A 27,549-nucleotide genomic window follows, 5' to 3' on the forward strand; every position below is an offset into this window, starting at 1 on the left:
GACATTCATTAACAATGGTGAAAATAGTTTTAGCGGTGAATATGACTTAAATGAACGCTTACAGTATAGCATAGTTTATATTAGCCTCAAGAGTCTATCACAGTTTTGTGGGCTTCATGTTCGCCCCACGTTTCAAATTGGGCTTTTATTCTGAAGGGATAAACGTTCACCTTCTGCTTTTTCATCAAACTTGACGAGCTGTCGATAGTCAGTGTTTTATCAATTAGACAATAGATCAGATCGGCAATATGTTATACGGATTAGCTCTAATCACCAAGCCGCCTGTCTGCCACAGACTGTAACAGGCCCACATTTAAAAGAGTTTAGATGTGTAGTCTAGATTAATAACGCCATGCCAAAGAGATGCTGTGGAGCTGGTTGCAGCAGGATTTAATCAGCTCATCTCTGGTTTGCTCCTCCACCATGTCCTGACAGAGATCCTGATAAAAAATTTTTACAAGTCTGTGATGAGTCAGTTTAGTGCATCTGGGAAAACAGAAAGTTTGTCAGTTCACACACAGAAGCGAGGTGGAGGCCAAGGAGGAAGAGGAAGATGAGTAAATCATTCAGTTAAACTGTGTTGGCTAAATTCCTTCAGGTTATATGATCATCAACATTCATCACATAGTGGATTTTGCTGTGAATGATACAGTTGATTGAACGGGTGAATGTGGGACTTTATTGAAAAAATGGAGCAAGGCTGGTTTTTTATATTCAGCTATCAGTAACCAAAGTTTTGCCACTACTTAGTTGTTGTTGTTGCTGTGTGGTGCATGACTGATCTCACATCTGACAGTGCTCACAGTAAAAAAGTGCTTGGTGCCAGATAAGGTTGTCTTGATGAGTAGGCAACAGCAGTCATTAATTCTGTATATCTCTGGATTACAGCACTAAGTGCAAAGTTTATCTGACGATTAATATATCTTGTCTTGAGGCTATGTCAGTGGAGTGTGGACTCTGGATTAATGTTTGATTAGCATTGATTATTGTCGGAATAAAACATTACAGACATACAACTTTTGCTGTGTTGTGCAGGGTACATAGTTGATGTTGCTGTGTGTTTCCTTGCTCCAATAGTGTGTGTAGAGACTTCCCTTGTTTGCTTGTTTCTTTCAACCAATCAGAAAGTTACTTTCTTTCAGCAAATCATAGTTATTTCTTTCGGCCAAATGTATTCATCTAATTGATTAATTAATCTGTTCATTAATTTATCTCGAGATAGCAAAAGTTGTTTACTCGACACAACAATATAATCATGTAGAACTCGATAATGAGTAACTGGTTCATTTGATCACACCTGACTTCAACATTAAAAACCTCCTACTCACTTTCATCGCAAAAACCCAGTGAATAATTACAAGCGATGTGGTTATTGATAGTTTAATTGATTAATAACGGCAGTAACCTTATCTACCGCTAGAGGGCGAGATGATATCAAGTTCTCTCCAGTTTCCCACGAAGAAGAATAAGAGGCGCAAACTTCCGGGGTTTCAAAAGCTTTGATAGCAACGATCAACGCGACTGTGTCTCTGAGGCTGTGACTGGTATGTAAAGTATCCCAGTATGTTGACTAGAAAGTCCTGCCATACATTTAATACAGCTACGGTGTCGTCCTTTTATATTCTGACGTTATTTTTGCTAAATGTGAACATTTTATCCCGAAAGACAAAGTCAAATGTTATTTACACTTTGCAACGGGAACGGACGTGTTTCGTTTATAAATAACATTACAGCACAATTGCAGTCTGCCCAACCGAGTCGAGTTGTCTTTTAGGTGAATATGTGTTCAAAACCCTAAAATTGTGAACACTTAGTAGAGTAATAGACTGTAGTTTCAAGCATCCCGCTCCCCCTGGCGCCCAGTCCGAGGTGACTGAGATACACAGTAGACCATCACTCCGTGAATCTAGTGGGTGAGACCATCACACATTTACATTTAACTAACTTACAGCTTAACACCAATGTGTCAGAAAATGAACACGAGCTTAAAAGTCTGACAGCAGCGTTTATCAGTTACTAATGATTTCTCTCAGGGTCTCCCCATGCTGACATCTCTGTATTAACATGTATATTACACACACACACACACACACACACACACACACGATTTGCAAAGCTTTGTCTATTGTTACAGAAAGTATGTGAATGTTACAGCAACAACAACAACAACAAACTGTTTTTGCAATGTTGATTACAGACACATTTTTTTTTTGTTGTTTTCAGTGTTTTGTGCTGGGATGGGATCTCCAACAAAAGATGCAACACCACACAGGTAAGATCGTGTAGACGACACACCGGAGGACAGACATTGCTCTCCAAGAGAAATGTTGCTGTAGCACTGAGAGTGAGGAGGCTTTTAACTGTAATCTCCCTGAATGGACTTATTTTATCAGTCCGGTCCCCCACTGTTACAATCCTAAGTCTTATCCAACATGGATTTAGTCTTACTCCTTAAGCTGGTTTAAATGCCGGGGGAACCGTTCATTTTTATTTCTTGCTGTTTATACAATTAGTTGCTGATATGTACTGTACAGGCATGGATACTGCAGGCCTTATACTTAAGTAGCGAGGGCAAACATCAATGTGAAGCGTGTGTGCGTGTTTTTTTTTCTTCTTACAGAACCAACACTGGTACTCCTGGTCGAGAACCTGACTCCCCTCTTCCCCCCATCCATGAGCGGCTGGCATATCTGCGTCCCTCCAGGGAGCTACTGGAGTTCTACAGACAGAAGATCGCCCAGTTTGACGGAGAACACGAGGAGCTGCTGCAGATGCTGGAGAAGTACAGAGGCATCACAGAGGACCAGGTGAGACACAGCTAGCAGTCTTACTGCGTGCTTTATGTGCGACATTGCTTTTCAGGAGTATATTCAACTGTTTCTGACTGATCTTCTCTCTGTCCCGGTTATCCTCCCAGCATAAGCTACAGCTGGAGGTACGACAGCGTGAGGGGGAGATCGTGGAGCTGCAAAACGCTCTGAGTGACATGCAGGTCTACCTTTTCCAGGAAAGAGAGCAGTCTCTGCGGCTTTATGCTGAAAATGACCGACTAAAGATCAGGTGGGTGCACTGTTGACTATGGAACCATAAGAATAATAAGAAGCCTTTTTCCACAGCGGATATTTTAATGTGATAGCAGGAGAAGCACATATGACATGACAAGTCAAAACGCCTGCTGTGAAAAAAGCAATATTAGATGATAATAGGTTTGATAGGTAATTGGGGATTACTCGGCTATCTGACATTGGGTATTATTTCTGATTATTTAAAGCCATCCACGGTGCACCCACAGAGCTTAAACCTCTTCACAAGACCGTGTGGGCTGATACTGACATGGACAGAGGCTTAAATGTGTGTAGGGTCTTTAATATCGTCAGGATTGTGTTGTTATTGTAACCATCTATTGACAGAGAGTTGGAGGACAGGAAGAAAATCCAGCACCTTCTTGCCCTGGTGGGTCCCGATGCAGGAGAGATCACGTATTTCCACCGGGAGCCTCCTCACAAGGTACACGTTTACCTCATCATAGAGCTGTCTCGCAGCAGATGCCTTAACTGGTCAAACACACATGACAGATACTGTAAATATGACTAATGTAGCTTTAACTGCCGCTCAAGACGCCTCCACATTTTAAAACAAAGGTTTTGTGGTTTGTCCCACTTTGAATTCAGCGAAAAAGCAAAAAGAAAATCAATTTGGGTTGAATACGTTTTGAACACGCGCTACATGTAATGACTTTATTTCAGGTCACTATCACACAGAGGAACGCTGAGTCCAGATTGGAGGACAATCTCAATCTCAGGCAGACAAAGTTGAGACCTGCTGCGACCAGGAAAGGTTTGACATTTCCTTTGCAAATGCCTTTTCTGAATTTCATGAGATTTAAATTTGATCTTATTATTTTAGAATGATGTTAATATAATTATGTGTGTTCGTTGATGAAGATATCAGCAGCAAGTGACATTTCTTGTCAGATTTTGGAAGCAAGCTCTTTGCAGAAAAGCACAAGGGTGAATTAATGCTCCAGAGAGGCTGAGCCATTGTGATTCCATGTCTGATTAAGCAGAGAGTAGCAGGAGAACAAAGTCCACAGACGGGTTGAATGGAGAGAGCCTGGAACAATACAAGAATGATAACCAGACGTTGTTACTACAGGTGGGTCTTGGTGTTCTCTTTCTGAATGCAGGAAATGCCATTTATGTGGCAACGCTCAATATTCATTTTTACTACAGACAAACAAAATGGGAATGAAACTTCTTCCTCCTTCTCCTGTCTCCACGGTTTTGGTGATAAGCTTTTATTTTTGCGGCTCATGTTTCCAGGTGGAGGCTCTGCAGGCTCAGATGGAGGAACAAACCCGTCTGGCCAAAGACCAGGTAGAGTCTCTGCTGGAGGATCGGCGCATTAAAACAGAGGAGGCACTGGCACAACGACAGCGAGATCAGGAGCGAATCGCAGCTCTGACTGACAAGTGGGTTTGCATTTGTGATACCTACACAATGCCCTTGTTCATGTTAGACACTTGTGAAAGAAATATCTGGATTTGTTTTTCTTCTTCTTTTGAATTGTCTTTATCATTTTGAGTGATATTAAATGCATCCTACAGCCTCAGCTCACTGTGTAACTGTCCCATTTGACACCTCAGGCTCCAGCGAACTCAGAACCTGTTGCACGAGAGCACCAGAGATTTCTTACAGCTAAAGTTCGCCACACGGGCCCATGAGAAGAGCTGGATGGTGGAGAAGGACAAGCTGCTGAGGGAGCTGGACTCCTGCCACAACCGTATGAGGAGAGCAGGGTCAGATGGTGCGGAGCTGGGGCGAACGTGGCAGCCCAGCAGCAGCACAGCCCTGCTCCTCCCCCGGCCTCAGCCAGAGTCACAGCAATCGCAAAAGGAGGAGCTAAAGGTAATGAATATTCTTTTTTTTTTTTTTTAATTGTGGGCTTAAAGAAATAGTTTTTGTGTGTTGGAGTTTTTGAGCTTATTTAAATGAATCTCTTTCATCAGGTATTGCAGGAGGATCTGAAGCAAGCCCACCGTCTGGCAGAGATGTACAGGGAGCAGTGTATTTCTCTGGAGACGGATCTGGCCCAAATCAGAGAGGAAGGGGACGTGGGCAGGGAAATATTCAAGGTACCACAGCTGCACTGATGCTTATCTGTAAAATTGATTGCTCATATCCCGTGGCGATTGCCAAGTTTGTGTGACTGATGTTTTCGACTCACTTAATCTGTGTGTGCAGGAGCGTTCGGACAAAATGGCCAAGCGTCTTCAGCTGATGACTCAGCGTTACGAGGCGCTGGAGAAGAGGAGGGTCATGGAGGTGGAGGGCTTCAAAACGGACCTGAAGCACCTCAGACAGAAATTCAAAGATGTAGAAAAACAACTCCTCAAGGTAAAATATTTTCTGCATGTTTTTGATCTCTTTTGTTTTTAGTCATGATCTGAAACTAATTAATTGTACTAATTAATTCATTTCACAACTGCCACCCACAGTTTTTCTTCCTGCTGATATCATTGTAACATTTAAGCTGTTTAACCTGGTGTATACGCATCCACTGCTTCAGGTTACTCTGAATGTTGGGCCTAACCAGGACTTAGCCATTCTGCATGAGGTACGTCAGAGCAACGCCAGGACAAAGAAGGTTCAGGGTGAGCTGATGGCGCTGAAGGCCAAGATCTATGGACTGGAAAATGAGCTGAGATTTAGCTGAGGACTGGGTGTCGACCTGTAGGGGACAATCTGTGTGTGGTTTATTATGCCAGTCATGTATGTTTGTCACTGTTTATTACTGCAAATGTTTTTTTTCTATTTTGTACTTTGGAGTAATAAAGATGTTTTGTTACAATGATTTTAAACTGATGAACACCCGCAATTATTTACAGAAAGAATTCTGCAGGCAGCAAAAGGCCTTTTTCAAAGCAGACCTTCTGAGTCATCATAGCAAGAAAAGCACAATTAATAACACGAGCAACGGCGCAGTTCTGATCAAGTATCATCAAAAAAGTATCATCTTCAGTATGTTGGTACAAACTACAGCTTTTGTACTAATAACTTGTTAGTACTTGGTATTTCTTCATCAATTACAACATTATATCATGCTACTAGCTACAAATAATCGCTTGTTTTTAAAAAAAAAAAAAAAAACTATATATACATACATAATTTAAGTATTCTTAGCCCCCATTAATATGTGAAAAGATATGAACAAAACTGAAACTAAGTTTCCTCTGGAAAATACAACATGTATATAAATCTGTTGTGAGCAGTCATGATCTTATCTTAATGATTTTTAAGTTGACTGGTTATTAGCGACCATTTCACTAATAACCAGTCAACTTAAAAATAGTATTGGTGCTATGATTTTTTTTGTCCATTTTTGAGGTGTATTTTTCATATTAAAAAAAAAAAAACTAAATACACTGTTGCCCATAAAGTTGGAATAAAATGTTTTTTACCTCTTCTCATGAAATGATTGTGACAATGTGATTTATTCTTGATAAATAAAGTGTATATCTTCTCAACTTTATAGATCAAACTCTTCCAAACATATCACAGTGAAACTTAAACCACAATTAACCTTTGCAAACTGTGTATTCAGGCTTTAACAAAATTTGGGGTATTGAACAGTTATTCCAACTTTATGGGCAACAGTGTAAATGGAAGGTACATCTCAATTGTATGAAAGTAAATATGTATAATAAGTTGAAAAATGTTTGTTTATAAAATTTTAGAAAGCTTATCAAGTATGAAACATTTTTATATTTTAGAAAAACATTTGTGAATAAAACAGTCCCTCGTAAAATCACATTTACATTAAAAATAATTTTTACATTTACAACACTTAAATTGTGTTTCTAAAGTTGAAAAAGAAGGTAAATGTGAAGTTACAGTCATACAGGAGAGTAGTGAGTGACTCAGTTTCATTTCTACAAAAGTGAAATCATTTCTTATTTTGTTTCTTCAAAAGTGAAAATCAATATCATTTCCGGTATATAAGGTGTGACGTAGCATCGTACCTGGAAGTTTGCGCCGGTGCGCATGCGCATTGGTTGTCAGCAGTGACTGTCCGTCTGTCTGTGGTGAGATGAATGGTGGCAGCCTGACCAACAACAACAGGAGACAGCCTAGAGAAGAGTGTTGACTCACTGTGTGTGAAACCATGACACGTTTCCTCAGCTTCTGGTTTGTTAGGCGGACAGTTAGCTCCTATTAGCTCAGCTACAGCTAGCTCGGCTCTGTCTCTTATTTCCTCTTGTTTACCCGCCGGGGCTCTCGCTCACAAGTGCCTGGAGAAATGCAGAGAATAAGGTCTGTGAAAACCGCTTGGCAGCTGCTGAAGTCAAGCTGTGAGGGAGCAGCAAAACAAGCAAACACCTCGCCTTCGACCTCACGAAATTATAGCCATGTAAGTGGATGCTTTGTTCAAACTTTATTTAAATGTAGATGGACGTCAGTGAAAACAAAGACATGCACTTTTCGCAACTTTTTCGATTTGACCACTGGATGTCAGAGGTGGATTTCTTTTCCATGTTAATGTTAAACTCTGAACACCATGCTGAAGCTAATCACAGCACACACACACACACACACACTGATGATTATGGTGTGTGTGGTAGTACTATCAGCTATTACTGCCTTATTCATCCAGTTCACTTATCAGAGTTATCCACTCCAATAAAGCAGTGATGAGTTATTTATATACAATGGGAACAAAGTCTGACATAGTCCCCCGTGTTTGAAGTGACTGGTGATTATAATGAGTGCTCAGCCTGTAGTATCACTGCAGGTTAATGAACAACTCCATGCTTTCCCACTGCTCATGTCACCGCTCTGTGGGCCAGCTCCCTCCTCAGGGCCAAAGCTCCTTCGGGCTCCTCTTTGACATCGATGGGGTGCTGGTGCGGGGCAGGACACTGATCCCTGCGGCCAAGCAGTGCTTCAGGAACCTGGTGGACCGCAATGGGAAATACAAAGTGCCCGTGGTTTTCGTCACCAATGCCGGGAACTGCATGAGGCAGACCAAAGCAGAGCATCTGTCACATCTGCTCGAAGTGGAGGTAACCTGAACACTTGTTCAATCACTGTCAATGTCCTCAGCTTGATTTGTCTTTATTTGATAAATCTTTGTTCATCTCAGGTGTCTCCAGACCAGGTGATGCTGTCCCACAGTCCTTTGCGAATGTTCACCCAGTTCCATAAAATGTGCGTGCTGGTGTCAGGACAGGGTCCTGTGGAGGAGGTGGCTCACAAGTATCCTACCTTAAAGGGACTCTGGTGTCTGCACTCCCTCCGGGTGTTGACCTTAAAAGTGTGCATGCTCTGTTTATTCAGTGTATTTTTGTTCACGTTCCACGTTGTTATCAGTATCTAATCTTTGTACCCTTTGTTCCCTTTACTGCCCGACTGCCTCAGTGAGGAAGTGAGACAAAGGTCTCACTTCCATGGATTCTTTCCTGGCTTCTTTTTTTTTTGTTATCCTCATGTTGGGCTTGTCATTAATTCAAATCAAAATGTGGATTTTATTTCAACTTATTTTCTCAGCAAGTCACAGGAAAACCCTGTGGTTAAACGTAATAAGTAATATCGTTTTATTATTTATACCAGATGCCAAATGCTCAGCACTGTTGCAGGTGGTATCTGGTTTTTTTTCGTTAGGCAGAAGCATTTACTTTTCTTTATGTTTTTGCCTTATAACTCTCCTTTGTTTGACTTTAACCTGCCAAACTTCAGCCTGGGCTTTCAGGATGTCGTTACTATAGATATGCTCCGAGAGGCATATCCTCTTCTAGATGTTGTAGATCACAACAGGAGGCCAAAAGACACTGTAAGTGGAAGCAATATTGCGGCTAGATTATATATTCAGTTGGTGATGAGTCAGACATTTTACCAATTGTGTACAATACTTTGCAGATTCCACCCACCAAAGGCTTACGGCCAATAGATGGTACGTTTCCACACTCAGCAGTCATTGTAGCTTTAAGTGTATGGCTGTCTTTTTGATTTATTTCCTTCTTCATCTGCTACAGCTGTCATCTTATTTGGTGAGCCAATCAGATGGGAGACGAACCTCCAGCTTATCACTGACGTGCTCCTGACAAACGGGAACTCAGACAATACCTGGAATTCGATGCGATACCCTCACATCCCAGTCCTGGCCTGTAACATGGACCTGTTGTGGATGGCTGAGGCCAAGAATCCCAGGTACTGTGTGTGTGTGTAAAAAATGAATGAATAAAATACACCCATCAGACTGTATCATATCCTGACACATTATTAAATGTCTTACAGTGTTATTATACTGAATGTCTCTTAGGTTTGGACACGGTATGTTCCTGGTGTGCTTAGAGAGCCTCTACAAGAAGATCACAGGCTATGAGCTGAAGTACGAGGCTCTGATCGGTAAACCCAGTGTGGTGACTTACAACTACGCTGAGCTGCTGATTAGACAGCAGGCTGAGAGACTTGGCTGGAGCACACCTGTGAAGAGGCTGTATGCTATTGGGTGAGTGACTCAATCATCTTAAAAGACCCCCTTAAGAATCGTGCACTTTATCCTTTTATCTCAAACAAAGGCTTTGAATTGAAGTAAAAGCTCCTTTTAATGTGTGTCTCTTTTATAGTGACAACCCAATGGCTGACATATACGGCGCCAACCTCTACAACCGCTACCTCCAGGCCTCTCATCGCGCCAAGGCCCAGATGCAGACTAAGAGTGGCAGAGGGGGTGCGGATCCCTCGGCAGAAGCTATCGATGACACCCCTAAAATGACATCAGCAGAACTAGGTGGGGCGTCAGGTGTGTACGGGATAGAGGAGGACCTCCCAGAGGGGTGCAGCTCCATCCTGGTGTGCACAGGAGTGTACAGCAGAGACCAGCAGGAGCTGCCGTCAGACCCAACGCACACCGTCACCGAGCAGCGCATCTTCCATGGCCACAGGGACTTCCGCTTTGACCCCAACCTCACGCAGCCGTCCTTCGAGGTGCAGGATGTGAAGGAGGCGGTGGAGCTAGTGTTTCAGCAGGAAGGCTGGCCTCTGGAGTAGGAGGACTCTCTCAAACTGTGGCTTATTCTCGCAGCCGTCCTGTAAACTGCACTAACAGCCTTTCACTGGTAGTATCTGAGGGTCTTTTTCTAATCTATGCTGATTATCACAGGGGAGATGTAGCTGTTACTGTGGCTAGTTCTTAGAGATTTTCTTAAAGTGCCATAGAATCTGCTGCAAAAGGCAACAATATGCCGGTTTAACACATAATATAAGAAAGATACAAAGTTGCAGCATGGCACAGACTACTACAGTATTTTCTTTTTTTATTTTTCATGACCAACATACACACACACTATTGTATGTATGTGAGTAGGACGTGTGTCCTTTCTTGCCTTTGTACCACAGATTTTATCTCTGCTTTCTCTTTTTTAACGCACGTTAAAAATGCAGGTCTACGTGTTGAGTTAAACACATTTTACACTACACTGTTGTATCAAAACATAGTTACAGATCTTTACAAAGGCACATCTGCTGGTTCATCTGTGACAGCACAAACAGCATGCTGTCCTGATGAAGGTGGATTTTATTCCTTGCACAACCATCTACCTAACTAGGTCATCTCACCTTTCCAAAATACAACCCCCCCCCCACCCACCTCAGCTGGTCTTAAATAGACCAGTTCTGCTGTTTGTTTTACTGGTATCATATTTCAGCTTGATTTGTTTTTAAGCTAGGGTGAATAACCACTAACTGCTAATGCTCAAGAGATTAAGTTGTCAGGTTTCAGTTTAGTACCTCATCCATTTGGATTTTAGCCTAAATCAAGAGTCATTTTATTTTAGTATTATTTTGTGAAATTGTCAGAATTCATACAAAGTACCACAGTTTCTGCAGAAATGAAAGAGGTGCTATTTTTCTGTCAAATGGTCACAGTAGTTTAAATCTTACGAATGGTTAATATGAACGTTTGCATTTTAAGAATTGTATTTGCAGCATCTGTGAAAATTTCACGAGGTGCAGGTCTGTTATATTTTTAACTGACTGGTATAAATATGTATGATTTGTAGATGACTTAAATTGCAGGTTAAAAACTGTGGTACTCTGTACTGTAAAAGCCATACTGTGTGAAAGAACAATTAAAAAGGATGAAAGACACAGAGTTGGTTGAGCACAGAGGTGTGGTTTGTAATGCTGCGGTCACATTCAGCAGCAGTTATCACTCAGAAGAACATTACTACCACTGATTCTACAAAACTGTATAAATATTAAAAGAAAGAACAAAAGTAAATCTTTCACACACAATGAAACATATGTAGTTTCTCCTAAAACAAATCCTGTGTAAATAACCTTCGTTCCATGACAGAGAAACCTGTCAAACACTCTTCAGGCTGCCACAGTCTTGAATAACACACCCATGCTTCAGTCTGCTCAGCACCCACACTTTTTATCTGAAGACAAAGTACCATGGACTGGGTGGGAGCCGTTATTCAACAAGAATTGGGGAGAGTCTTGAGAGGCTTCATCCACAATGGTCATGCCGTTGCGTGCCAGCAGCTCCCGTGCCATGAGGGTAAAAGCTGCCTCCACGTTCTGGGCCTCCTTAGCTGATGTTTCCAGAGCGGCCAGGACGTTGTTGTTTTCCGCCAGAGTGCACGCATCCTCAAACAACACCTGTCTCTGAGTGTGGAGGTCTGACTTATTCCCTGCCGTGATGAACAAAACAGGAAATGTTGAAAACGAGAGTGGAGCAGATTTATGTATAGCTTACATGTCACGTAAAATTGTGAAAAATTCCTGTGGGCGTTTACCAGAGCCCAATATGTATATTAATTGTTTCCTCCATCCCACAAACCTCAAAATATTCACTTTACTATCATATATGACAAAGAAAAGCAAAAATCTCCACATTTCAGTAGCTAGAACCAGGCAGTGTTTTGATCAAATTGATCAAAACAATAGCAGATTGATTTTCTGTCTCAAATACCTCCACATATTTGTGTTAAGGAGGAAAATAAATACACAAATAGGATAACAAATAGGCATGAGTCTGGTCTTTAGTATATTAACTGCCACAATAACCAATAAATTAACAGCACCTTGTCATGTACGTAAAACATATTGCAACAATATCTATTTTTCTGTCATTCATAGTGTTAAGAAACATCTCATTTAAAATATGTTTGAAGAACACATATGGAAAACACTGTACATCTGATGTACTGATGTGTCCTTAACCTGCTTTTTATGGCTACAACTACAGTGTAGGAACATGTTACTTACCAATGAGGATCAGTACAACGCTGGCGGCTCCAAACTGCTCCACCTCTCTGATCCAGTGGGAAACGGATTCAAATGTGTTGCGGCGTGTGATGTCATAGGCCACCATGGCCCCGTGGGCACTGCGGTAGTAGCTCTGAGTTATGGTGCGGAAGCGCTCCTGTCCAGCTGTGTCCCACACCTGCATCTTCGACACAAAACGATCCCATATGACTTAAATGGTTACAAAATGCATCTCCAAAGCACACTGCCAAAGCTGTTCAGGTGTGCAGTGAGCAGTCCTAGTTGAACAATGCTTGTGTGTACAGAACCCCAAACTAATTAGCATAACAAGACATCTATGCAGTTAACAAATTAACACACCCGGAAAGCTAATATACAGATGATATCATTTGAACAGAGCAGTCAGCCACTCCTATTTCTTTGAAGGAAAAAAACACTGATTAACTGAAACAAGCGGAGTTATTATTTACTTTGAGACAAGTGTAAGTACACAGACATGTTTTACATATTCTGTGAAAAAACTTCTAAATAAATAAAAAGAGAGCAAATAAAATCAAAGTGCATATCACTTACCTTCACCTTCTTCCCATCAATGTCCATGGTACGGACAGTAAAGTCAACCCCAATGGTGTTTTGCTGCTTCTCCATGAAGATGCCTGACTTGAATCTCTGGACCACGCAGGTCTTCCCCACATCTGAGTCCCCAACCAAGATGATTTTAAAGAGAAAGTCGAAAGAGTCCTCAATGTCCGGTCCTGCAGACTGCATGATGGAAGGAGGAACATATACACACAAAACACACTAAGGCTGACACACTACATCCAAGACCTTGATGCCTCTGTAGGCAACCGAACTGGTTTCATCCACGTTGTGTCAATAATAAGAGAGAGTGTTTACAGGAACAGCAGTCCTATCCTCCTTTGAAAAAGGGTAAATCAGGTTTATACCAGCTGTAGTGCAACAGTTCATGCGGCTTCAGCCTATAAGAGTGATCCACAGGTAAAGTTGTACCAGTCAGAGATAAAAAAAAACAAAAAAAACATTAAAAGCACGAATTATCTCACTGTTGAATCCAGTTTTACCTCATTCACATCAAAACTCTAAAGTCAAAATCCTTTTTTTCCTGTAAGTCAGCATCCAAAAGTCGCTGTAACTCTGCGTTACTCTATCAGCCACATTCTTCAAGTCTTTAACACAAGTGAAGTCCGTAGATCTGCCCTTTAGACTGTCTCTCTCTCTCTCTACCTGCACTTGACACCTCTCCACCCTTACTTTCATTCTAACACATGCCTCCTACCTGTCTTGGTAGGTGTGATCTCCAACTGCCAGCCCACCTGCACCACTGCATCTTGGGATATGGATTTTCTACTCAGGCTGTAACAGGACATAAAACCTGGAAGAGGCAGAAATAAAACTTAACCACAAAAACTATTCACTACAAAAAGTACTGGCTCGGGGGTAGAAGTGATAGACTTAAGTAGATTTAAACGTATTGAGCTCTACTTGGTTTTACAATGAACTGGTTAAGACTTACCAAGCTGGAGGTATACAGAGAGCCAAAGTGCTGGAGGCTGACTTTGAACACAACCGTTTGTCTTTAAGGAGACACATTTTGCTTACAAGGCTTGGTGAGCAAACACCTCTGAGCAAACAGCTAAACCACTTCTGCAATTTTACTAGCACCTGACACAATGTAAACACTTGACTTCTTAGTCTTAGCAGCTGTCCTTTGGACCCCAGAATGTTTTTTTTCCTTTGTCCATTAAAAAGAAAAAGCACTACATTGTTAGCCCCCTCGCTGACATCTGTCAACTAACACATTCCACAGCAGGCAACAACAGAGAGGGGAATAAGCAAGAACAAAAACACAACAGACACACTGAAAGGATGTAATCAAAAATAAGGTAATCTAACAGTGTAATTGAAATCATTTTACCTCAGGCTGCACACATTGATATCACAGTGAGATGACAACACTGAATGAACAGACTGCTGTTAGTCTGAATCAGTGTCTCTCTCTCTCTCTCTCTCTCTCCCTCTCCACCCCCTCACTCGTTTCTGTCGTCATCTCAGCCCACAGAAGAACAAGGCACAGCTGGACACAGAACAATGTGTGAGTGTGAGGGGCACTTGACCAAGCGGGGTCTATCTTTGGCTGTGACCACCAACTGCCTTCTTTCTGTTGTGTGGTTGTGTGGCTGGTGCCTTATTGAAGGCAAGGAAATATGGTGTTGTTGACCACTTAGTGATGACACAGACAAGACAAGGAGAGCAGGGAAAAATAACTTTGATTATGCCTCTTTTATCCAAATAGCAAACACATTTCAACAGGGTAAAACAACATGGACTCCTGACTTTTAGGTGTCTTGTCATGACAACATTCATGCTAGACATTACAACGGTATGAAAGCTACCTAAATTATCACAACCAAATATAAATATCTCTGTAAAATCATGTAAAAATTCTGCATAATAACAGAATCACTCCAGTGTACAACAAAATAGAGGCAACTAAAGTATAGACATGGTAGCAGCCATGTTAGAGTACAGAAATACTTGTGTGATTCAGCAGAGTCTCAGTTCAGGAGCTGTGGGGGTGTGGATGAGTCGTCCTGAAATCATATTTGAGCCGTAACTAAGCTACCAAATCAGAGTCTGTCTGCTGTGTCATCTCCACTGCAGTGACTGAGCTGCACTCACGGTGTTTCTCAGTCTGAAAGCAGTGCCGGAGCTTTGTTGGCATTTTCTTTGCTTCTGAGGTTTCTTGTCAGACGTCTTATTCAGTGATGTTTCTGGAGGAGGAACGTGAATCGGCTTCCAGGGGACCGGATTGTAGAAGCTGGGTGATGGGTAGGATTTGTCGTAGGGACCTGGAAGAAATCGAAACAATAAAATACTGATTGATTCAGAACAAGTAACAGCAAGTCAAATTAATTATAATAAACTAATAAGACAAGTGACATTTGATACAGTCTGAACCCATTGAATTACACTGTATGTATAGAGTTACAGTATATTGCTTCTGTTCCTGAGTGGCACATTGCATGAAAAACCATAAATAAATTCTATTGATTATAGAGAGTAAATTAATCCCACACTGATAAAGAATAGTTAATAATTCCCAGATGACTGAAATGACCTTACTTGCTGGGCAGTGAGATGATTTGGGACTTGCTCTGCTTTTTTCATTGGCTTTTGCCAGCCATTCCTTGAACTTCTCCTCTGCCCTCCTGTGACGCTCTTTCTCCTGCTCCACCTTCAGGGCAGCTTCCTCCTGTCAAAAAAAAAAAGATTTGTTCAGTTGAGAGTTGTTTCTGCTCTTCAATAGAAACATAAAAATGTAACTTTAACATCTTTTCACTGAAAGCATACAATGAAAAGATCCACATTACTTTCTCCTTCTTTTCCATTTCTAATTTTTCTTGCTCCTTCTTCTGCAGCCAGTCTTTGAATTTTTGCTGAGCTTTCTGCTCAGTTTCCCTCTGTTTTTCCTGCTGCCTCTTCATCTCCTCCTCCTCTTTGCTCTGTTTTAGAAATTGTTTGAGTTTCTCCTGGGATTGCAAGAAAAAAACAAATAATAAACATGTTAACCATGGACTGTGTAGCATTACTGTGTAATGAAATGAAATGCTGACAAATTACAGCCAATCTGCTACAGTGTTTTGTGTGGTTTTACTGTTTAAGTAGCAGATATGTACCTGTTCTCTTTTCAACTTTAGCCAGTCTTGGATCTTCTCCTCCATGACAATCTTTTTGTGTACCCGCTCCCTCTCTTGTTGTTCTTTTTTTTCCTTCAGTAAACGCTCCTAAATCAAAGGATACAAAATGTTCTACAAAGATATTCCTACAGGATGCAATAAGAATATATGTGTGGGAGCAGGAAAACACATGAAAGGTAAAAGAGAGTAAGGAGACTAAGTGCTACTGCAGTACCACACTATACATGATAAATAATAATAAACTGTAGCTTGCCTCTTCTGCTTTTCTTCCCAAGTTGAGACGGTCTTCTTTGGCTTTGTTCACCAGCCATATTTCCCATGCACTCAGAGTAGGTGAGCCTGCAGCCTCCACAGCTGCATTCAGCATCTGCTCTGACGGCGTTCTAGGTAGCTCACATCTATAACAAAATCAGATCTACAATCACACATGTTCTGCTCACAACTGACCTACCTCCCAAGCCCGGTAGCCTGTCCTCTTTGACTCTTTTCTCTTCTCTTTGTCTTGAGCTTGAAGTATTCAGCAGTACCTGACTGGTGACGCGCTGAGCCTGGAGCTGGGGCTCCGTCTGGGTGATGCCTGCTGAGTTGGGCTGGGCTCCAGGTCTTCATCACTCTCAAAGCTGTCATGATAGATTGGAGAAAGCAGAGAAAACGTGTCTTCGTCGTCGGACAGGACGTCGTCGTCTAAGCCCTTGTGTAATGGTGTGTGGAGGTCTTTCCCGTGTCTGGTTTTGACGGGGGTCGAGCTGAAGCCCTTGGACGCAGAGGCAGGGCAGTTCGGCATCCTCCCCGCCGACATTACTACCCGGAGCCTGCTTTGAAAAGCACAACGTCGACACATGACCATGTTTTCCATTAGTTTGTTAGGTAATGTCACATGAAAAACTGCAGTGAAGCACAACACACTGAACAACGGGCTAACTAATGCTTAAAGCTCACGTCAACAGCTTGTATTCACAGTTAGCAAAAGTGTGGCTAACGTTAGCATTAAAGGGTAGCTAACGGCTAGCATTGGTTAGCTATTTATCTTTAATAATATCTAACGCGCTACGAGCGTAGCATTGGCTAACTCCACTGTGTATGTGTGCGGTGTCTAACTCCGAGATAACCAAGAGACCAACCTTTGTGTGTATATTTGAAGAAAAGTGTCGCTGTAGCTCTCCTCTCTTTCACCAAAGCTGCAACTGATTTGCTAATAACTTTTTTTTCCCATGATACACCACGAGCCAACGCTCAACCAGACGCTGTTTTAGTAACCATGGTGATGATTGCGTTCAAAAACGTCTGTGGGTTTGTTTTTACATCCAGATAGTTTCCTGCTCTGTGCGACTGATTGTTCATTATTTATTCAAAGCAGCAGGAAATGTGCTTTTGTATCATGTTACCATCAAACACTGTGATTAATAATGTATATAAATAAAAAGAATGGCTGATATAAGGGGGCAAGTGAACTTTTCTATTATATCCTGTCCCTGTTATCCCACACTTCCACATCTATTGTATTGTAGTTGATGTTTTGTATTTGGTACTTTAATAATGTTATATGTCATAATGCTTGAGACATTTAAAATAAAGCTCCATTGAACCTTGAATATCTTCATTTTCAGCTTGATCCAAATTTTACCCACAATAAGGAAGCTTTCATTGACTTACTACTCAAATAAACACCTATTAACACCTGAAAAGAATATTTAGTCCTACTGAATAACATTTCATAAGCACCGAGTCCTCTATTTGAATAAGCTATAGCTCTTGTCTCTGCATGTGAGGAATAAGGACATTTAAAGATGATCCAGCCTTACTTATTAAGAGGTTACAGGAGCTGCAATACCTTTTAATGGAATGAAAATGGGAAATTAATGAAACTGCTTAGATAATATGTTTTATGACTGGTGTTTTTACTGAAGCTTTGTGAACAGTACTCTTGTAATCCAGGGTTATTCTGCTGTGTGATTGCCTGGACTGTGCTTTTTGATTGTGCTTCAGATAATTGGATTGCTCCATACTGTAATAACGTAAAAATAAATAATGTAGTTGTCTGTGAAGCCGCTCTGACCCAGCTGATGTTAACCTGCCCATGCACTCTGTCTCACTCGCACTTAACATTATCAATCTAATTATCGGCAGGCGTCCCAAAATGAGCTTGTACGCTGAAGGGCTGCTTTCACAAAGAGATGTGGCATTTTGTGAGTGTTTGTAATTACCTGCAGCACTATATTGTCTTTATGTCATTAATACTAAAGCCCACTGCTTAGGAAACATTGTGTGTTTTAAATCAAGTGACAACAGTGTATGGTCACATTACTGTAACTCTGTATCATAGGTGGAAGAAATACTCGGATACTTTATTTTTTTAATAAAAGTACAAAAGTTTTTGCATCAAATGTACTTAAAGTATCAAATGCAAGAGTATCTATTATGACGAATTGTCCATTTCAAAATGATGTACATTTTATTAACAGTTTATGATTACTGATGCATTCATATGTAAGGATCATTTTGATGATGCAGCTGATAAAGGTGGGGCTAATTTTAAGCACTAGATTTACTTGTATAAAATAATTATTCATAATTTATTTTTCGATCATATCTTGTCACTAAAACTCAAATAAATGTGTCAAATAAAAGAATACAATATTTGCCTCTGAAATGTAGTGGAGTAGAAAATAAGTGGCATAAAATGGAATAACTAATGTAAAATACCGTACAAAGTGCAGTACTGTAATAAATGTGCTTAGTTACTTTCCACCACTGTTCTGTACAAGTCATCAATGAAACAAACAACAGTCACATGTCTGTATCCTGTTGGTAATTACAGAAATATTTCTGGGATGCTCTCTAAATCGCCCCCACTCGTCACTCCGTCTGGATACATATGCATAATATATCAGATCCCCGTAAGGCATCCACAGTTCTGAGTAAGATCATGACACAGGAGGATAATCAGCAAACAGCACGTGCAGAATGCAGGTGGGTGTGTCTGATCCTACGTGACTCCTGAGTCACACCAAAGTGAGGGATTCCAGCTCTGGCCTCTGCTGGTCCCATCCTCGAAGGGCAGGAGCTCCCAGTCAGAGCTCTGCGTGGTCCTTTACTGACTGCATCCAGCCAACCCAGCGGCCCAGCAGCCAGCTCGCTGGCCAGGTGGCATGGTGGTAGGGGACCTTCAGAGACTGCCGGAGGGCAGAGGCCGACTGCGTCGACTCTCCCAGAACCCTCATCCAGACCAGGGACCACCACGGAGGTCCCGCAAGAAGCTCCAAGTTATCATCTGTGTGCTGCTGGTTGAGCTATTTGAAAGATTCACTTTCTTTGGGATTGTATGCAACATGATTCTCTTCTGTACTGTGAAGCTGGGCTATGACAACTACCTGGCTGCAACAGTCAACCTGTGCTTTATAGGAGCCAGCACCCTGACTCCTGTCCTCGTCGGATGGTTTGCAGAAACCTGCTTGGGAAGGACGAAGGTGCTCTACTTGTGTGCTTTCCTCCATTTCTTTGGTAAGACAGAATGGGTTAAAGGTTGATATGCGTTGTATGATGTCCTGACATTTGAAACTAGTGTTTTATGTGTTTTGTCACTTTTCTTTGATTCTTATTGTATTTACACTCATTGTACATCTATTCATTCTTGCTCTAATATTGTTGTCTAAAACTCTACAGCGTGGTCAAATCTGTTCAAAACATAAGATATTTATCTGAATATGTGAAATGAACTGGAAGATGCATCATCAGACATTAGTCATTGTGAATCTTTCCCTTTAGTGTGAGCTCATTTCCACACCATCAGCAGATGCTTAGTCATGACTCTGCTTCCGCAAAGTCACACTCCTGTTTGAAATCTGGCTGCAGCTACATACCATGACTTTCACCTGTCATCCTGCTTTCTAGGCACAGCCATGCTGCCCGTGGTGGCATTCCCGTTCGAAGATTTCTACATTGACACTCATCACATGACGCACCACCTGGACCCTCGGGAGCAGCAGATCTTGTTTTACACAGGCCTCCTGGCTGCTGCACTGGGCATCGGCGGCATCCGCGCCATCCTCTGTCCCATGGGAGCCTACAGCCTGCAGGGCTACAATCAGCACCAGCTCCTGTCCTTCTTTAACTGGTGGGTGGTGTTGCCTTCTGAATACAGTCATTTGCTTGTGAAGCCAATGATCAGACTCCAAACAGTCCTTTGATAGTGTTACTATGTCTTCCAAATCAAGTTCTTTTACGGTTCAGTTATTCTGCATGGAGATGGTTTTTGGAAAACAAGGTCTTGTTAGTTCTTTGTTGATTTTGGAGAACAACCAAGACCTCTAGTGCCCCACAAGTGGTGCTTGAGAAGTGGGGAACTTAAGGTCATGGATCATTAAAATCAAAAGAATAAATCCCCTTAAATGTACAGAAATATGCTCTGTGGATTTTCTCAAAAACTACCTTTTAGATGTGTTGTATACAGAGCTGACATTTTGTGGTGCTGGTTCATCTTATGGAGAGTGAATGTGCTGAACTTCATAGCAATCATTAGATTTTTATATCTGTAATGTATATCACTGTGAAGTCCTGCTACACTGTGGTGTTACATGAAGGCTCTGAGGTCACAGCAGTAAATATATTGTAAGTCTACCCATTAGTGCAGGTGCAGATTACTTTTGCCAGAACTGCCCAAAGAATCGCTCAAGGTGAAACTTTGACCCGACTGTGGTGCAAGACCTTCACCAGAGTGAGGCTGTATTTAGGCACAGTAGTACTTTGGGCTAAATACTAACGAAAGCTTGCTAACATGCTCACAATGACAATGCCGACATGCTGATGTTTAAAAAGTAAAGTGTTGACACCGTCTTAGTTTAACATGTTAGCATGCTAACACTTGCTAATTGGTACCAAATGCAAACTGAGTAGGATTCATCTTCTGGGGACCATGAATTTTTATGTCAGGGTAATTCATCAAATTGCAGTTATTTTAGTGGAATAGCCACCAGACCAAATCTTCTCTAGAGCCATCCCCAGGAATGATGAAAAATAATATGTGATTTTCCATTTACAATATTTGCGGTCAGTATGCTCCTCGTTAGTGTGATGCTTGTTGTATTTATGTTCAGGTTCTACTGGCTGGTCAATCTTAACTCCACTGTGGTGTTTCTGGGTATCGCTTACATCCAGCAGTCTGTGGCCAAAAACCTGGCCTTCCTTATCCCCTTCACCTCTGTGCTGCTGGCTTTGATCGCCATACACATGATGCGGAACAAACTCACCTATAAACCCAAAAAAGGTAACATACAGAAATATAGAGTCACATGGGAGCTGGTATTCAGACACAGTTGTATGTACTCGTGAAAATCTAGTTCATGTAGCATATAAACCTGTAAGGAATCACACTAAATAAAGGCTTCATTCTGCTCCTTCTTTTGTCCATTGTAGGTGGATCATTATTGACCACACTGGGTGTCTTCTTGAACTCTCTCAAGATGTGTTGCCTCCACTATCGCCACCTGAGCGGAGATGTAGCATCCTGGCTGGACAGGGCCAAAGAGAACAATGGTGGTCGTTACAGCGAAACGCATGTAGAGAACGTCAAAGTCTTGGCCAAGCTCTTCCCCCTTTACGGGCTTCAGCTGCTCTACAGAGCCTGCATCACACAGGCAGGTCACTATGAATGCAGTGTTTTCTATTATAAAGCATACAAAAGGATCTTCTCCATCTCAGGGACATGTTTCCTACAGATTCCCTCAGGTTATTACATACAGACGATGAACTCAAACCTTCACCTGAGCAACCTTCTCTTGCCCATCGGCGCCATGAATGTGATCAGCATCCTCCCTCTGCTGCTCTTAGCCCCGCTGATCGAGTGTTTGACGACTTGCTACCTCTCAAGGGAGAAAACTCCTCTGGCACCTGTGAGAGTCATCAGTGAGTATTTCCATGTGCGCACATGCACATTTCTACTAATGCACACATAAAGTCAGTGTCTTGACCTAAACATCTCTGTGTCTCTCTTGCTCTTCTGCCTCTCTCATCCTCCCTCTTTCCTCCTGTCATTATTCTGCAGCCCCCTCTCTCATGACCCCTCCCTGTCCATCCTCCCCTTCCAGCTCTCGGCCATGCGTGTGCCACTCTGTCGGTCCTGGTGGCAGGTTTGTCTGAGCTGCAGAGGAAAGTTTACCCTCTGGTGGAGCAGACTCTGTCCGGAAAAGTCCTGCAAGTGTCGTCCATGCCGTGCTTCCAGCTGGCTCCTCAGTACATCCTACTTGGTCTTGCAGAGGCTCTGGTCACCCCTGCATGTGAGTTCAAGACTCCATAACTTCATTAGACTTCATTAGATGCTGGTGTCTCATGCCCAAACACTTCTAATTAATCAAAATAGCACAAACCAGCCAATGCAGGTGTCCAAGGCCGTCATTGACTCAGTTCAACATGTTGCTCAATTTGTCACAAACACGCAGCAGGAAAGGAGACGAGACATTTCTTGTGTCCCTTCCTCTCTTGCAGGTTCCCTCATATCTTTCCAGCTGACCCCGAGCCACATCAGAGGGATCTCCCTGCACTTCCTCACTCTGTCTTACGGAGGGGGCTGTTTTCTGGGAGCCTTCATCATTCAGCTGGTGTACTTTCTCTCTGGAGGTAAAATGAATTCAAATGCTGCATTGCAAGTTCTCTTCTGATAACAAATGATAGTAACACGTAAATTTGGTTTCATTGATGCTGATATGACAACAGTGATTATCGTTTACAGGTAACTTCTACCCAAACACACTGCATGATGGGAATCTGGAAAGATTCTTCTTCCTCCTGGCTACACTGATGGCTATAAATACCCTTGTGTTTTGGAGTGTATCCTACAGGTACAGTATGACATCAAATCAAAGGACATTTTGTGGAAAAGCAAGGCAATTTCCAGCAAAAAACACATAGATAGATAGATATAGATATAGATAGAAATACTTTATTGATCCCCGAGGGGAAATTCTGGTGCTACAGCAGCAAAAGAGCAAAAGCGACCACCACCATGAATACAACAATAAATAAGCAGATAAATTGATAAAAAGATTAAAACCAAAGTGCGAGTTAAATAAAATAAAATAAATAATGGGTTATAAGAAACTAGGCTTAAGTGAACAGTCACACTGACACTCTCTATTGCTTTAAAAAGTGTTTTTTCTTCTTCCAGGTACATAGACCTCAGTGTGCAGGGTAAAGCACTGACCATCAGCCCTCTGACTGAGAAGCTGCTGCATTACAAGGCCTGTCTGCAGTTCTACGACACTGTGGATCACTCCTACAAAAACGCCTCCATTGAATCTATTCTATGACTGCCTTCGTTATTATCTCTGCTGTGAGCGGCGCTGGCGCTGCACGTTAGTGTGTCAAAATCTGTAACGTGGAGAAATCATGATCTGAACTGTATAAATGAAGTGCATGTTGTACATACGTCCATTGTTTTTACAATCATAATTTAATAACATAATTTGTGCATATGATCGAGCATGTCCCCTGCTGTATGCCACAAAAAATGTAAATATAGCATATTTAACCAAACAAAGAAAAGATACATTATAAGCAAAGCATTGTCCTTTATTTTTTTGATGATTCAAAATACAGACTAAGCACAGTGATCACTCTCAGGCTTGACGAAAGATTGTTTCATTGTACAGCACAAAGAAAAGTGTATAATGTTTTTAACCAGCAAAGTCTCAAAATGAAACAATATAAAGTTTGTTGAACTACCTCATCATTTCATAAATACACAGGCACGGTTCATTTGTAATCATTTGAGTTTAACAACATTGCCATTAAACAGAGTTCAAATGTGGCTGTTTAATAATCCAATTTAAAAACACATTTCTGTAAAAGTGAAAAAACAATAATTTTTTAATAGAATTTCTAGCAACAACGAAGAGAAAAAAAGACAAAATAGAACCAAAGAAATTTCAAAACTTTGCATATGTTAATATTTTTTTCTATCCCTGAATCATTAACGTGCAGCCTGAACTGGTTTCAGATGTTGCATATTTTCAGTGTTGAACCTAAATCAACAGAGAAGCCAGGATAGAGGGGTTCAGTGAAGGTGGTCTGGACTTTGTGCAGCAGTGTCAACCTGTCAGGATCAACATCAGGATAAACACTGTAGAAGCTCAGTGTTCCTGCGTTGCAATCAAGGTGCACGCCTACTCTGCGGGAGCGAGCCGGAGGGATTTGGCCTCTGTGAAGATTGTTGTGCCAAAACGTGCAGCCAGACGAAGAGCAGATCAATTTCCAGGAGAGGTCATTGTGGCCAAAACAGCAGTCTTTCCCCCAACCTTTTCTTTGAATGCCTTTGTACGACACGGCCAACTCGACAATGCCGCCATCCCACTCCACCTCCCAGTAGAAGCTGCTGTCCACTAGGCCCTTTTTGCACAGAGCCTGGTGATAGTAGGTGAATCTGTCAGGGTGATCAGGATGAGCATGGTCACTACCACTCCACGATATCTCTCTGTTACTTTCAGACAAGCAAAGATATGCGGCCACTGTGTTGGGATCCACCTCCACTCTGGAGTCTGCAGGGAAAGATGAGACATTTATTCAGGTGGTGAAGCCTTAGTGTATGTTTCTGCTGATATTTATGCAAAACACGCTTACTCTTATGTTTGGTCAAAAGGTAGATCCTTGATGTTATTTTCTCCAGCCGTGGCAGTTTTGACACTATGAAAAAAAAAAAAGTGATCATTCTGTCTCTGATAGGAAATATACTGATCAGACCAGACTAATTATAAGGGTTAGAGATATAAACTGGTCACACTCACATAAATGTTTGTCAGAATGACTGAAAAGTTCATTCTTCTCTTTGTTGAACATATTTTTTAGTTTATCTTTCTGTGCAGTGACAAACTTTGTCAGCATGTCGGGGCTGTCATGTGACTCTGTGAATACAGGGAGGTCACCAAAGCCATAGAAACCCTGCAGGGGGCAAACAAATACATTGTGTGACTAAAAAAATGCAATCATTTTTAAATCAAAACCAGGTATGAAATGGCATCCAAAGACTCGAAACCTGAAGAAACTGGACCGGGTCCTCCGTTTGTGACAGCTGGTTGAGTTTATCCTCTCTCCTCCTCAGCTCAAACACTTCACGCTGCAGTTGGCCGAGGCGCCTGTTGGTCCAGTCCACCCCAGCTTTCTCTGCTTCTCCAGCTTTCTCTCTCATCTCAGAGCGCCTCCTCTCCACAGAGCGGATGTACAAGCTGATGTTCTCCTCACATAGTTGCTCAAAGTCGTCACATGCCTCCCACGAAGCCTCCTTGTGGGAAACATGCATTACTGTCATGATTGATGACTTATTGTACACTGTACACAACATGATATTCATTTTTAACACTTTACAAGTATTGTTTTTTTTTATGTTTACCTCCTCAGGCCTACAATTATTCAGGTAAAACTATCTGATAAGGGAGAATTGTTCTTTGGCTGAACTGATCTCAACACATAAACACATATAGAACTGCAGGAAGCAAATACGGCTCAACTGTGATGGGACAGTTTGAGATTTTGGGATGTACAGTTATTTGCCTTCTTGTCAAGAGTTAGATGAGAAGGTCTTTATCACTGTCATGTCTGTATGGTAGATATGAATCTAGAGCCAGGAAGTGGTTCACTTAGCTTAGCATAAAAGCTTAGCGTGGTGCCTCCCCTGGTTGCCTGGCAACCTCACAGTGACATTTAGACCAGGTAGTCATTTAGGCCATTGAAGGCCGACGAGTCTGGCACATGGCCCCCAGTAAAACTACAACGGATCATTGTCATAGATTTGGTTACTTTAGGACACAACTAGGCTAGCTGTTTCCCTCTGGTCCCAGTCTTTATGCTAAGCTAAGCTAACAGGGTAGAACTTCACATTTAACATAAAGACAAGAGAGTGGTATCAATCTTACTATCTAACCCTTGGTAAAACACAAATAAACATGTTTCCCCAAAAGACTTTAAGGATGACTTTTTGCTTGAAGAGGTCCGGAGCCCAAAAGGTTGGGAATCACTGCTCAAAATTTCTTCACCCATTTACATTCTTGCTGCTGGTGTCTGTATACACTCTGCATGTACCAAGCCTGGTGTGTCCCTCTCAAATAAAGACATTTTCTCCCACTAGTAAGTATTAAACCACTTCTACATAGACAAAAATTGTTCCCATTTTCATATCATCAATATTGTGTAGTGTTGTGTGTCCGAGGCTCAAAGTTTTCAGCGTTCAGCAGTTTTCAGCATTTTACACTCTACTATCAAACACTTAATGCCAACAGAGAGAGGAGAAATACAGTTGCAGGAAACTATGGCTGCCTAACACAGTTTACATCCACGTCCATTTCCTCTAACAGCAGTTAACCCAAAAGTTAACCCAAGAGTATCAACATTTTGGAAATAAAGGCATTTATTGATGGATAAAGGGAAAAGGGTTGCTTATGCCGGTGGATGACACTCACTCTGATAGAGTCTGCAGCCTGCCTCAGCTCTGACATTTCCCTCTCTGAATTCTTCACTCTGTCTGCAATTTCCTGCTTGGTCCTCTCCAGTTTATCCTGTTGAAACATAAAACCAGGAGCATGGCAGAACGTCGGTGACAATAAAAGCATAGGCAACGAATGACTTCAGCATGGGGCTGGACTGAGTTACCTGCATTTCAAGTTTTTCTGCTGCGACTGTCACAGTGTTGTGGCCTTTGTGCTCATCCATCACACACAGCAGGCACACGAACCGCTGATCAGTGCGGCAGTAGATCTCCAGAAGTTTGTCATGGCGGCCACAGATGCTGTCTTTGATCCTCAGAGAGGCTTCAATCAGGTTGTGCTTCTTTAACGGTGGCACTTCAAAATGAGGCCTCAGGTGAGTCTCACAGAAAGAGGCCAAACACACGAGACAGAACATGGAAGCTCTTCGTTTTCTCCCTGTGCAGGCGTCACACTGCACATCTCCAGGTGCAGCATAAGTGTCACCAGCAGCAGCAGTTGTCTTCTTGTGTGTCTCTAACAGGTTAGCCAGAACTATGTTCCTCTTCAGAACAGGCCTCGGGGAGAAAGTCTGCCTGCACTGGGGGCAGCTGTACGTTCTTCCTCTGTTATTATTCTTATCCCAGAAGGAATTGATGCATTTCATACAGTAGCTGTGCCCACAGGCGGTCGTCACTGGATCCTCCAGTAAATGTAAACAGATAGAGCAGTCGAACAGTTCCTGACTGTAAGCCATTTTCTCCCACTCAGACTGACGGAGTTACTTCCTTTTTCTCTGAGGTGGGAGTGGCTTGTTGGCAGCTTGTTCTTAGTGGCACAGATGTTGACTGTGCTTTCTGTATCAACAGAAAGCATAGTACATAACCCCATCATCACTGTCAAACATTAACTGCAAGTGGAGTATTCAAATCCAACTTGAGTAAGTATACTCAGATTGGTTAATCACACATTGAGGAATGTGCTTAAAAGAAACTTAAAGCTGCTTTGATCAATATTTTCATAGTAACAATGGATCAAATGACTACATGTACTGCAATGAGATCTCTCATAGTGATGAACCCACACAGAAAACATGTGACTCTCCAGTCCCCC

At 41.9% G+C, this 27,549-nt stretch overlaps 6 protein-coding genes across 8 annotated transcripts; 3 read left to right on the forward strand and 3 right to left on the reverse strand.

The window, feature by feature from the left end:
• Window positions 1–1,512: 1,512 nt before the first annotated feature.
• ccdc77 (coiled-coil domain containing 77) lies at window positions 1,513–5,838 on the forward strand. 2 transcript variants are annotated; one of them, XM_070831018.1, is made up of 12 exons: window positions 1,513–1,544; window positions 2,224–2,272; window positions 2,621–2,807; window positions 2,918–3,060; window positions 3,411–3,507; window positions 3,747–3,837; window positions 4,064–4,155; window positions 4,323–4,471; window positions 4,646–4,907; window positions 5,009–5,134; window positions 5,244–5,396; window positions 5,569–5,838. In XM_070831018.1, exons 2-12 carry the CDS (start codon window positions 2,238–2,240, stop codon window positions 5,713–5,715), a joined length of 1,482 nt encoding a protein of 493 aa, XP_070687119.1. In that variant the 5' UTR covers window positions 1,513–1,544; window positions 2,224–2,237; the 3' UTR covers window positions 5,716–5,838. The 2 variants fall into 2 exon arrangements, with proteins under 2 accessions (XP_070687119.1, XP_070687120.1); XM_070831019.1 differs by having other exon boundaries at window positions 4,067–4,155.
• A 1,240-nt stretch (window positions 5,839–7,078) lies between these two features.
• Window positions 7,079–11,168, forward strand: hdhd5 (haloacid dehalogenase like hydrolase domain containing 5). The gene is made up of 8 exons (XM_070831254.1): window positions 7,079–7,410; window positions 7,847–8,062; window positions 8,143–8,255; window positions 8,736–8,829; window positions 8,916–8,949; window positions 9,032–9,206; window positions 9,319–9,507; window positions 9,626–11,168. Exons 1-8 carry the CDS (start codon window positions 7,300–7,302, stop codon window positions 10,047–10,049), a joined length of 1,356 nt encoding a protein of 451 aa, XP_070687355.1. The 5' UTR covers window positions 7,079–7,299; the 3' UTR covers window positions 10,050–11,168.
• On the reverse strand, window positions 11,125–13,828 carry rab19 (RAB19, member RAS oncogene family). The gene is made up of 5 exons (XM_070831259.1): window positions 13,807–13,828; window positions 13,570–13,665; window positions 12,846–13,034; window positions 12,273–12,456; window positions 11,125–11,695 (listed from the first exon to the last, which is right to left on the reverse strand). Exons 2-5 carry the CDS (start codon window positions 13,618–13,620, stop codon window positions 11,421–11,423), a joined length of 699 nt encoding a protein of 232 aa, XP_070687360.1. The 5' UTR covers window positions 13,621–13,665; window positions 13,807–13,828; the 3' UTR covers window positions 11,125–11,420.
• A 739-nt stretch (window positions 13,829–14,567) lies between these two features.
• On the reverse strand, window positions 14,568–17,191 carry ccdc34 (coiled-coil domain containing 34). 2 transcript variants are annotated; one of them, XM_070831256.1, is made up of 7 exons: window positions 17,113–17,191; window positions 16,519–16,806; window positions 16,245–16,389; window positions 15,971–16,078; window positions 15,665–15,823; window positions 15,417–15,546; window positions 14,568–15,142 (listed from the first exon to the last, which is right to left on the reverse strand). In XM_070831256.1, the coding sequence occupies exons 2-7, from the start codon at window positions 16,788–16,790 to the stop codon at window positions 14,940–14,942; spliced, it is 1,017 nt and encodes a 338-aa protein (XP_070687357.1). In that variant the 5' UTR covers window positions 16,791–16,806; window positions 17,113–17,191; the 3' UTR covers window positions 14,568–14,939. The 2 variants fall into 2 exon arrangements, with proteins under 2 accessions (XP_070687357.1, XP_070687358.1); XM_070831257.1 differs by having other exon boundaries at window positions 16,519–16,803; window positions 17,113–17,163.
• A 1,949-nt stretch (window positions 17,192–19,140) lies between these two features.
• slc15a5 (solute carrier family 15 member 5) lies at window positions 19,141–23,292 on the forward strand. Its single transcript, XM_070831475.1, has 9 exons — window positions 19,141–19,492; window positions 19,883–20,105; window positions 21,085–21,254; window positions 21,404–21,624; window positions 21,706–21,892; window positions 22,075–22,263; window positions 22,472–22,603; window positions 22,716–22,824; window positions 23,151–23,292. Exons 1-9 carry the CDS (start codon window positions 19,141–19,143, stop codon window positions 23,290–23,292), a joined length of 1,725 nt encoding a protein of 574 aa, XP_070687576.1.
• Window positions 23,293–23,581: 289 nt separating this feature from the next.
• Window positions 23,582–27,193, reverse strand: LOC139201631 (E3 ubiquitin/ISG15 ligase TRIM25-like). Its single transcript, XM_070831009.1, has 6 exons — window positions 26,624–27,193; window positions 26,434–26,529; window positions 25,014–25,259; window positions 24,766–24,919; window positions 24,602–24,664; window positions 23,582–24,519 (listed from the first exon to the last, which is right to left on the reverse strand). The coding sequence occupies exons 1-6, from the start codon at window positions 27,191–27,193 to the stop codon at window positions 23,978–23,980; spliced, it is 1,671 nt and encodes a 556-aa protein (XP_070687110.1). The 3' UTR covers window positions 23,582–23,977.
• Window positions 27,194–27,549: the final 356 nt, after the last annotated feature.

Source organism: Pempheris klunzingeri, chromosome 5 (genome assembly GCF_042242105.1).
Source record: "Pempheris klunzingeri isolate RE-2024b chromosome 5, fPemKlu1.hap1, whole genome shotgun sequence".
Lineage (NCBI taxonomy): Eukaryota > Metazoa > Chordata > Actinopteri > Acropomatiformes > Pempheridae > Pempheris > Pempheris klunzingeri.

Excerpts from the sequence above, each read along its gene's own strand:
- ccdc77 (XM_070831018.1), top strand. The coding sequence starts at position 2,238 with ATGGGATCTCCAACAAAAGATGCAACACCACACAG. Across the intron at positions 3,061-3,410 it reads AATGACCGACTAAAGATCAG|AGAGTTGGAGGACAGGAAGA; the intron begins GTGGGTGCACTG and ends ATCTATTGACAG. Across the intron at positions 3,508-3,746 it reads ACCGGGAGCCTCCTCACAAG|GTCACTATCACACAGAGGAA; the intron begins GTACACGTTTAC and ends ACTTTATTTCAG.
- hdhd5 (XM_070831254.1), top strand. The coding sequence starts at position 7,300 with ATGCAGAGAATAAGGTCTGTGAAAACCGCTTGGCAGCTGCTGAAGTCA. Across the intron at positions 8,830-8,915 it reads ACAGGAGGCCAAAAGACACT|ATTCCACCCACCAAAGGCTT; the intron begins GTAAGTGGAAGC and ends AATACTTTGCAG. Across the intron at positions 9,508-9,625 it reads AAGAGGCTGTATGCTATTGG|TGACAACCCAATGGCTGACA; the intron begins GTGAGTGACTCA and ends TCTCTTTTATAG.
- rab19 (XM_070831259.1), bottom strand. The coding sequence starts at position 13,620 with ATGCAGTGGTGCAGGTGGGCTGGCAGTTGGAGATCACACCTACCAAGA. Across the intron at positions 13,035-13,569 it reads GATCACACCTACCAAGACAG|TCTGCAGGACCGGACATTGA; the intron begins GTAGGAGGCATG and ends TCCATCATGCAG. Across the intron at positions 11,696-12,272 it reads CGTTGTACTGATCCTCATTG|GGAATAAGTCAGACCTCCAC; the intron begins GTAAGTAACATG and ends TCATCACGGCAG.
- ccdc34 (XM_070831256.1), bottom strand. The coding sequence starts at position 16,790 with ATGTCGGCGGGGAGGATGCCGAACTGCCCTGCCTCTGCGTCCAAGGGC. Across the intron at positions 16,390-16,518 it reads CTCAGCGCGTCACCAGTCAG|ATGTGAGCTACCTAGAACGC; the intron begins GTACTGCTGAAT and ends ATTTTGTTATAG. Across the intron at positions 15,143-15,416 it reads ATCATCTCACTGCCCAGCAA|GTCCCTACGACAAATCCTAC; the intron begins GTAAGGTCATTT and ends GATTTCTTCCAG.
- slc15a5 (XM_070831475.1), top strand. The coding sequence starts at position 19,141 with ATGGTGGTAGGGGACCTTCAGAGACTGCCGGAGGGCAGAGGCCGACTG. Across the intron at positions 20,106-21,084 it reads CTCCTGTCCTTCTTTAACTG|GTTCTACTGGCTGGTCAATC; the intron begins GTGGGTGGTGTT and ends ATTTATGTTCAG. Across the intron at positions 22,825-23,150 it reads TTTTGGAGTGTATCCTACAG|GTACATAGACCTCAGTGTGC; the intron begins GTACAGTATGAC and ends TTCTTCTTCCAG.
- LOC139201631 (XM_070831009.1), bottom strand. The coding sequence starts at position 27,193 with ATGGCTTACAGTCAGGAACTGTTCGACTGCTCTATCTGTTTACATTTA. Across the intron at positions 24,920-25,013 it reads ACCCGGTCCAGTTTCTTCAG|GGTTTCTATGGCTTTGGTGA; the intron begins GTTTCGAGTCTT and ends TGCCCCCTGCAG. Across the intron at positions 24,520-24,601 it reads CCTTTTGACCAAACATAAGA|ACTCCAGAGTGGAGGTGGAT; the intron begins GTAAGCGTGTTT and ends CTTTCCCTGCAG.